The sequence below is a fragment of the Salmo salar genome, chromosome ssa06 (assembly GCF_905237065.1).
Source record: "Salmo salar chromosome ssa06, Ssal_v3.1, whole genome shotgun sequence".
Lineage (NCBI taxonomy): Eukaryota > Metazoa > Chordata > Actinopteri > Salmoniformes > Salmonidae > Salmo > Salmo salar.
Genome location: NC_059447.1, coordinates 65185124 through 65194703, shown reverse-complemented (window position 1 = coordinate 65194703; position 9580 = coordinate 65185124). Strand labels below are relative to the sequence as shown.

The 9580-nt window shown below is 45.9% G+C and overlaps 1 protein-coding gene across 21 annotated transcripts in view; it reads left to right on the top strand.

Annotated features, from left to right (window-relative positions):
* The first annotated feature begins 1837 nt into the window (after positions 1 to 1837).
* Positions 1838 to 9580, top strand: part of LOC106607836 (uncharacterized) — an 81923-nt gene continuing 74180 nt past the window's right edge. For 12 of the 21 annotated variants that reach the window (XM_045720842.1, XM_045720841.1, XM_045720840.1 and 9 more), the window contains exons 1-3: positions 1863 to 1921; positions 2030 to 2087; positions 2202 to 2235. In XM_045720842.1, the coding sequence (XP_045576798.1) occupies positions 1893 to 1921; positions 2030 to 2087; positions 2202 to 2235 (121 nt within the window). In that variant the 5' untranslated portion in view covers positions 1863 to 1892. Of the gene's footprint in view, positions 2088 to 2201; positions 2236 to 3435; positions 3465 to 4960; positions 5140 to 9580 lie in introns of those variants that run through there. The other 9 variants (XM_045720850.1, XM_045720848.1, XM_045720849.1 and 6 more) reach the window with 7 other exon arrangements.

Sequence of the window (9580 nt, the reverse complement as noted above, 5' to 3'; positions counted from 1 at the left end):
CCAGGCAACAAAAAAAATTCAAACCATATCCTAAGCACTACACACAGTCTACATGTCACACCCTGATCTGTTTCACCTGTCTTTGTGATTGTCTCCACCACCCTCCAGGTGTCACCCATCTTCCCCATTATCCCCTGTGTATTTATATCTGTGTTCTCTGTTTATCTGTTGCCAGTTCATTTTGTTTTGTCAAGCCTACCAGTGGTTTTCCCTCTGTTCTCGGCTCTCGATTGTTCTAGTTTTCCCGGTTTTGACCTTTTCTGCCTGCCCGCCGTGCTGTACCTTTGCCCCACCTATCTGGATTACTGACCTCTGCCTGCTGTCCTGTACCTTTGCCCCACCTATCTGGATTACTGACCCCTGCCTGCCCTTGACCTGTCTTTTGCCTGCCCCTGTTGGATCAATAAACTGTTAATTTGAAGTTGTCTGCATCTAGGTCTTACATGATACTACATCGTTGTTAGCATATTAAAAAAAGTTACGTCCTAGTCAACATAGCTAATAGAATTAAAGTGTTAGTAAACCCCCTACAATCATGCAGTAACGTTACAGTCACTAAGCAGTATAGCAGTTACCCCGGTGGAAATAAATTAATAAAACCAAAAGCTTACCTTGACTTGGAAGAGTTCCAGTGTTGTCTTGCATAGTCATAGCCAGCGAGCTAACATAGCATCCCTCTGTTTGAGCTGGGTGCTTTGAGTAGGCTAATTCGCTAGCTAAGTGAAACTGAAAGTGAAGAAAAAATACACTCTCTCTCGCTTCTCCTTATTTTTTAAAGAAATTAATTTGTTCATAACTGTGCAACTATTGTCTTTCTCTTTGAGTCAACTACTCACCACATGTTATGCACTACAGTGCTAGCTAGCTGTAGCTTATGCTTTCAGTACTAGATTCATTTTCTGCTTCTTTGATTGGGTGGACAACATGTCAGTTCATGCTGCAAGAGCTCTGATAGGTTGGAGCACATCCTCCGGAAGTTGTCATAATTACTGTGGAAGTCTATTGAAGGGGGTGAGAACCAAGAGCCTCCTAGGTTTTGTATTGAAGTCAATGTACCATGGTGCTACCTTGCAGAGTGCTGTTGAGGCTACTGTAGACCTTCATTGCAAAACAGTGTGTTTTATTCAATCATTTGGTGACGTGAATATATTTTGTTTGTTTTCTAAAAAGGATAACTTAAATGTCTGACCATTTTTATTTGTATGAAATTCACTAGGGAGGATAGTCCTCCCCTTCCTTCTCTGAGGAGCCTCCACTGTATACATACAGTTTACACTACAGTGTGGACTGCAGTTGTACACATATTAAACACTATCCTGACAATGACATGTTTCATCGAGCATCACATCGACTGAAGCTGTTTCATTGACTGAAGCTAAATTATATCAACTGAAATTAAGGAATTTTATATGTATATGATATGTATATTTTGTGACATTGAGACATTAGGGGGGAAATTGATGGGCACAAATGCTCTAAAATATTTGCATTGACAATCAAATAGCTAGTATAAGCTATTTGAAGGCAACCTGTTTACACATGGACATGAAGGGCATCAGACACCTGTGAATCATTAAATAAATTAGGTAAAAAATGAGAAACCCTCACAACAGGATTGCTCTTAATGTAAGGCAAAGGCATTGTAAGGTCAATGACTAAATTAAGCAGATTTTTTTGTCACCATGGGAGTTGCTGTGTATACAGCAATATACAATATATATACAGCAACATAAAACAATCTGTTTTATCAGAAGCAGTATGTACTTATACTTTTTATAGAAGTCTGCTGGGTTAGTATAATGTAAATCCACGTGATTAACTGACCCTTTTAGTTTCACTTTCTTATTATAAGAATTCAGTGAGTTCAGAGAATATTTCAAGAGTGAAAGTAGATGCCGCAACAGACGCGGTGCAGAAGCAGGTTGGTATGCACCTTGATGTTCTGCGGTAGTGCACACTGTTTAGGACAAACTGTAATTTCACCGTCTTGCTTGTGTTCTCACGCATCTGCTTTCGTATTACATTGAAGATCAGATCATCTTTGTGAGGCTCTGCAGCGTCAACTAAAATTGAAAATGAGCAACAAGGTAAGAATAGTACAAAAAATATATATCATTAATAATAACCAGATAAATGTTTACTTTGAATAATTTTTCGAACCAGCACTTATTAAAGTAGACCTATGTATTTCTCTTTCCAAGGTAAACTATCTGCCACCTGCAGATGCACCCCAAGGTAAGCTAAAGGACTATGCATGTGACACCTTCACAATCTTACCTTATTAATGCAAAGAGGAAATCCAGAAACACTTGGAGGATAGTGGAAGTTGATAAAAGTGTTTCTTTACTGTTTCAGCACATAGCCTTCCACAGGAATTTACAGATGGATTTTATATGTGGTGATACTGATGGTTTGTTGGCACTGGTGGTTTGTTTACATAGCAGGTTATAATGACTAAAGTAGCAGGTTAGGAGAATTAACGTGGCGTACTTACCATTACATGCTGACCAAACCTGAGGTGCGCGTAATCAGCATGTTAGGCAGAAGAGGCATTTGCCTCAGGCTTCACATCATCAAGGGGACTCATGAGCTGGGCATATTTAATATATATATTTAAATAAATGTCAGATTTTACTTTTCGTAGCAGGTTAGGAGAATTAACGTAGAAGGTTAGGAATATTAGGTTACGGTTAGGGTTAGCTAAAATGACAAAAAATGACAAAAGCTGGATCCCTTCCAGCCGTGCTGCAGGCCCGTGCATTGTTTCACACAATATGATTGCAAACGTGACCTTCATTGAAAGTCAGCTGCAGCACGGGCAGAGAAAAGAAAAATTAAGATTACATTTTTACAGAAAAATTACATAAATTAACGCATTTCTTTAGTTAAAAGAAAGGTGTCGCTGATAATACTGCCATCATCGTCGAGGCAGAGTACACGACGGAGACGAGCACAGACACAGGGTAATTCCACTGTAAAAAAAAATATTGAAATTCAGAGCTATCTTATATCGCTCAGATATAAGACACTTCCAAACATACCCACTTTTAACTTAATGTTTTACTTTTACGTTTCTATGGGATAATAGCAGTAAGGCCAAATTCAATGTTTCATCAAATAATTGTTTATGTTTTGGTGGCGACGCAACTGCGACCCCTATTGATTTTTTGTGGCCCCCACCGCCATCAACGTTGCCCATCGCTGTTCTAGGTGGTTACAATACGCATTTCTTTAGTAAAAAGACAGGTGCTGCTGATAACACTGCCATTGTCATCGAGGCAGAGGACATGTATGTGTAGCCCTTGTATCTGGCATGTCATACTCATTTTGATCAGACAGCATCAGATACATGGGCTAAATATAGTAAGAATGAGGGATGCTGTTTCGCTCACTTGGATGCTTTCTTCTGTGATAGTTTCAGCCACTTGCGAATTGAAGGAAAGATTTTGGATGAACGTGCGAAGGTAACCTGCATTTCTTTTGTTAAAAGTAAAGTAAATTATGTCATTCTATATTTAGCTGATATGGGAGCAAATACAGCATATCTAATTAGGAAAATGTTTAATTTAATTATAAATCTGATTATTCCACATGGAGATGTGGGAAGCTAAAAGCTAGCTAGCTTGCAGTGTTAATCACTTGCTAGAAAGTGAAGACAAGATAAGAGACTTTTCTTTTGCTTTCACCACAAATGAGAAGACAACAAGAAAACCCAATAATCCACCCCAAAAGGTATTTTGTTAAGAAGTAATAACTAATGATTACAGGCTATTGTAAAATGATAGAACCTGCAGTAGCCAACTAGCTAGCCATGTGATTTTTTTTCTTTGTGACCAAAACATAACGTCCTATTTTTAGCTGATATAGAAATGAATACACTTGTAAACATATCAAACTGGGATAATGTTTTATGTTACACTGGCTAAATCTGATGAAGACGTGGAAAGCTAAAAAGGCTAGCTAGCTTGTTATGTTTTTAACCAGGCTGCCAGCTAGCTACTAGCAAAGGAAGGTGACTCTTCCTTGTTTCATAAAATGTAAACAAAAATACAAAACTTTGCCATCTCCCCCATGTGAATGGGAGTTGGACCGGTGAGCATTTCATGTTAGCAAAAGGTGACCACTACTTCAAAAATCCCACTCCACCCACGTACACCGACGCACATAGATCAATGGAGTGGAGCTTGTAGTAACCTTAACCCTAACCCTTTTCCTAACCTTAACCTCATTCTCCTACTTGCTACATTAATGATCTTAAACTGCCACATTAATTCTGCTAACCTGCTACTTTGGTTATCCTTTCTGGCTATATAAACAAACCACCAATGCTGTCAAACCATCAATATCACCACACCAGCCATCTTGTTATGTATAAAAGGCCCCTCCATCTTCTTCGATGAGGTTTTAGCAATGGCGGTTGGCATCCAATATGTTGCATTATCACAACCTACTAGACTGGAGTACTACTCCCTTATACTTTGCTTGAAAAATAATAATAAATAAACAAATACCCTACCATCTAACACTACACTCACAAAACAAATTTTAAAAAATACAAAAAATACCACCCTACTCCACTATTTAAATCTATTTAGCCCTACCTCATGCCAACAACCTGAAAGGATGGGACATCACCACTTAAGACACCCTGTAACTCTTCTGATGTCAAGTCTCACACACCCAAATACTTCTCTGCAGCTGCCACCACAACCTCAATTTCCTGCGACTTACGTTCCATCCCTGCAGTACAGTTGATAACCATTAATATAAACGCTAAAAATCCAATCTTACTGGAACATATATCACTTGTTGGCCTATCCCTCTGTACTGGTACAGATCTACTACTCACACCACTCCTCTCAAGAACACTCCCACTTCTTCTACTTTTTTACTGCCTCAGCATATCACAACGTCTGCACTACTCTAACCCTGGAAACCTCAACCTGCCTCTCTTGCACAGGGCATTTCTGATCCACAGCCCCATGGGCACTACTACAATTAACACTGTGGCATACAGCAGGTCAGCCACCAGGGAGAGACTCGTCAAGACCTGGTGACAGACGGAGTCTACATCACGATGGCTCCCTCTGGGACGTGCTAGGTCTCGACGGGTTCTCTGGGAAGGACTAATTATGGTTGGTGAGTAATCAAGGGGCTGATGGCTCATCAGCTGGGTGAGTCCCATAAAGCTGAGAGAAGGGCAGCACATAGGGGAAGGGACTGGGGGAAAGAGAGGTTACTCCCATATAGTCGCGTTCAGTCCCAGAGATAACGGAGGACAAGACCCTGGAGGAGACCTATTCTTTTCTTTTCATTTGTTATTTATATAAACACCCTTGAAACCGAGCTAATCCAAATCTGTCGGTGTCTGATCTGTGTAAACATCTTCACCAAACCCCCTGGTCTGCCACAAGTGGTGGAGAATGCGAGTAAGTCGGATAACGTGGTCAGATCAGGGTTGATGTTTACACAGCATCAGCATGGACGAGTTGATAGCTCAGTTCGCCCGGGACCAACAAGCACAACAGGCGGTTCAGGAACGAATGCTGGAGGAACAGCTGCTACAAAAAGTCCGCCTTGTTGAGGAAATCAGGAAGCTACAAGGAGGAGCGCCTACTGAATCACATCCAAACCAGTTTTTAATCAAGCTAACAGAAGACAACGACATTGAAACATACCTCTGCACGTTTAAACAGACAGCACTACGGGAAGGACGGCCAAGGCTGAAGTGGGCAAGTTTGCTGGCCCCATTCCTCTCCGGGAACGCCCAAAAGGCACATTGGGACCTTAGCGACGAACAAGCGGTTAACTACAACGGTCTAAAACCGGAGATACTCAGCTGGTACGGGTACAGCCTGGCCCATTGTGCCCAACTGTTCCACGACTGGAGGTTCGTGGCCGACGTCTCCCCCTGAGCCCAGATGAACGACCTACTGCGCATCACCAGGGCATGGCTCCTAACTGACATATCCACCCTCTCCATCCTAGACAAAGTGGTCCTGGATCGCTTCTTACGGGTGCTACCCCATGACATGAACAGGGCAGCAAGTCTATGCTCGCCCCAGACCTTGGAGGGCCTCCTGGGAGCAGTGGAGACGCATCAGAATACTGAGGCCCTGCTGAGGGGGGGCCGAGTCGGGGACCCGTCCGAGGGGATAGAATGCACAGCCCCAACACTGTATATCCCGAACCGACAGTTGGCAGGGCCGTAGACCTGTGGAGAGATGGCTGAGAGAGAGCCGATCCGCCGCCGACGACCCCAGGTGGATGGAGACCAAAGGAGGTGTTTTGAGTGTCGCACCCGGGGGCACCTTGCCTGGAATTGCCCGGCTCGAGAGGAGTCAATGCCATCAGCCAGCCCCGGAGGGGTGGTGGGCCACACAGTGAACTACGTCACCTCCTGTTGGGCACACCACAAACCAACGGCACCCTTGGTCTCGGTGAAGGTCGATGGACACGATACGGATGCTCTATTATACTCTGGGAGTGTGGTTACGCTCATAGCCACGAGCCTGCTGGCCCAGGGTACCGAACGTGGTAGGGAGATGTCAGTTTCCTGTGTCCACGGTGACACAAAGCGCTATCCAACTGTACAGGCCAATATCGTGAAGCCACAAGGGAGCTGCCAGATGATGGTGGTTGCCGTACTGGAGTTGCAGGTACCCCTCCTCGTGGGACTAGATTGTCCGCTGTTCGCGGCACTGTGGAGGCACGAGTTGAGGAAAAAGGTCACGAGCTGGCCGAAGACGAGAGCGAGGACGACCCATCGCCAGCGGCCTGTAAGCAAGCGGTGGACAAACCCGTATCTACGGGTCCGGAGTCAGTCGGAGGGGGTGCAGGAACCCGACCCCCCTCGTGAACAACCGGAGGAGGAGGCCATCCTCCCCTTCATTGATTTCGTGGGAGCAGCCGAGACACCCGCTGGGGTGTCCGAAATTGAAAGGATCCAAAATTGAAAGCCGCCGCAGCGGTGGATGGACAGCTACTTCCGGGGGTGTGTGACTGATGATACCCCCATTTCCAAATCAAGAATAACCTTTTGTATCAGGTGTCACGTCTACAGGGGGAATTTCGAGAGGGACTGTTGCTGCCCCAACGTTACGTGGGAACCGTTCTTCAGCTGGCCTTCACCCACCTGTTAGGGGCGCAACTGGGAATGGAGAAGACCCGGGAACGGATCACTGCCCGGTACCACTGGCCCGGGATGAGGAGGGCCGTGGAAGACTATTGTCACAGCTGCCCGGAGTGTCAAATCACTGCCCCAAAAGCACACTTCCAAACCCCGCTGGCTCCCCTACCGATCATCGGGGTGCCCTTTGAACGCATTGACATGGACATAGTGGGACCCCTGGTAAAAACAGCACGAGGGCAACGGTACATCCTAGTAATAGCAGATTATGCCACCCGGTATCCCGAGGCCATTCTCCTATGGGTGGCGGTATCCAAGGGAATCGCCCGGGAGCTGTTCCACCTCTTTAGCCGGGTGGGCATCCCGAACGAGATCCTGACAGACCAAGGTACTGGGTTTATGTCCCGCCTTATGAAAGACTTGTGTGCTCTCCTGCAGATCAAGCAGATACGGACCTCCGTCTTTCACCCGCAGACGGATGGGCTCGTCGAGCGGTTCAATAAAATGCTCAAACAAATGCTGCGGTAGGTCATCGAGCAGGACAGGAAGAACTGGGACCAGCTACTAACCCACCTAATGTTCTCGATCCGAGAACTAACCCAGTCATCCACCGGGGTTTCCCCTTTCGAACTCCTCTACAGGAGGAGGCCACGCGGCCTCCTGGACCTTGCCAAGGAGGTGTGGGAAGCACAACCGACCCCCTGACGCAGCATGGTAGAACACATGGAGACGATGAGGGAGCGGATGACAGCCATATGGCCAGTGGTAAGGGAACATATAGAGTTGGCCCAACGCGCCCAAGCCCAGGTCTACAATCCGGGAACCCAGCCCCGAGAGTTCCAGGTAGGAGACAAGGTGTTGGCCTTAATCCCCATGGCCGAAAATAAGTTCCTGGCAACATGGCACAGGCCGTACACGGTGCTAGAGAAGCTAGGACCCGTAAATTACCGCGTAAGGCAGTCGGGTAGACGGAAACCCCAACAGATTTACCACGTGAACCTATTGAAGAAGTGGCACGAGAGGACAGCCTTGGCCGTGTTATGGTCAGGACCCAGGACGCCAACGGTATCAGTGGCGGTCCCGAGCATTGAGGACCTCGACCCAGCCCAGAAGCAAGTGTTCTGGGAGCTCATCGGTCGGGCCGCACGACCCTCATTGAACACCACGTCAGCACCCGGCCCGGGGAAACGGTAGGAAAGAGTCCATATTGGATTCCCGAGGCCCGAAGGAAGGCCGTGAAGCAGGAAGTAGAGGTGATGCTGAGGATGGGGGTCGTTTTAAGAATCTCACAGTGCATTGTGTAGCCCCATCGTGTTGGTGCCTAAACCAGACGGTAGCCTGTGCTTCTGTTATGATTTCCGGGGTGTGAACAAAATTATGTTTTACTTGTAATGGGGACATATGTAAATGACAACAAAATAACCTTTTGGTCAGTGTGTGTGTGTGTGTGTGTGTGTGTGTGTGTGTGTGTGTGTGTGTGTGTGTGTGTGTGTGTGTGTGTGTGTGTGTGTGTGTGTGTTTTCAACTATTTAACTGTACTAGAATGCTTAAAAGGCCGCAAAAACGTTCGGTTATCGGTATCGTTTTTTTGGGGCAAGGAAAATATCGGCTTTCGGTATCGGGGGAAAATGTAATATCGGTGCATCCCTAAAAATGACTCTTCTGTTTCACCTCTCTCACCAGCCTGTCTGCGTCGCACCAAACGACGAGCATCACAAACACCAGGAATCTTCCCCTTCAGTTGGTCAACTTTTGCATTTACTGCTACCCCAGTAATCACTCCTTTCAATGGTGCCCTTTTCTTGAGAGTAAAACATTTCACATTTCTTGCCCCATTCGTTTAATGCAGAGCACCTTCTCCCTCTGACCAGCAGAAACACAATTATCACAAGACCACCTCTGGTTACCCTCACCGATTCCACAGCAACCAACTCTGTTTTCACCCACCTTGAAACCACAAATGGATCAGCCAAAAGGCAATGGTCCACTTTTTCCAAAAAATTCACTCCTACTGTCAGACTCATCTTTATCCTGACCCTCGATGCAAGCCTCGTGCTCCGAGAACTTCACCACACCTACCACCTCCGATACCTCGCCCTCATTCACTTCGATTTATCCTCCTGTCTTCAGCTCACTCTGCTTACACTTTCTACCATTCCTCTTTGACAAACCATCTCCCTTTTCCCCCATTTTTAATCAACTCAAGCTCACCATCTTCCTACCTCTCTCTCTCTCTCTTAGACCTTCTCTGCCTCACCATATTAGTCCTCACCATCTTCCTTCCCTCCATTAGTCCTCCGTATTCCAAGTGTACGTCTCCTTATGATAATACTGCACTTCTCCTGACATACATCTTGTTCTTGCCTTCTCAAGGGACGCCATTTAACCGGCTGTCACAATCTCTGTACAATCAGCACAAACCCCTCGGGATGTAGCACTCAACAGTGCATC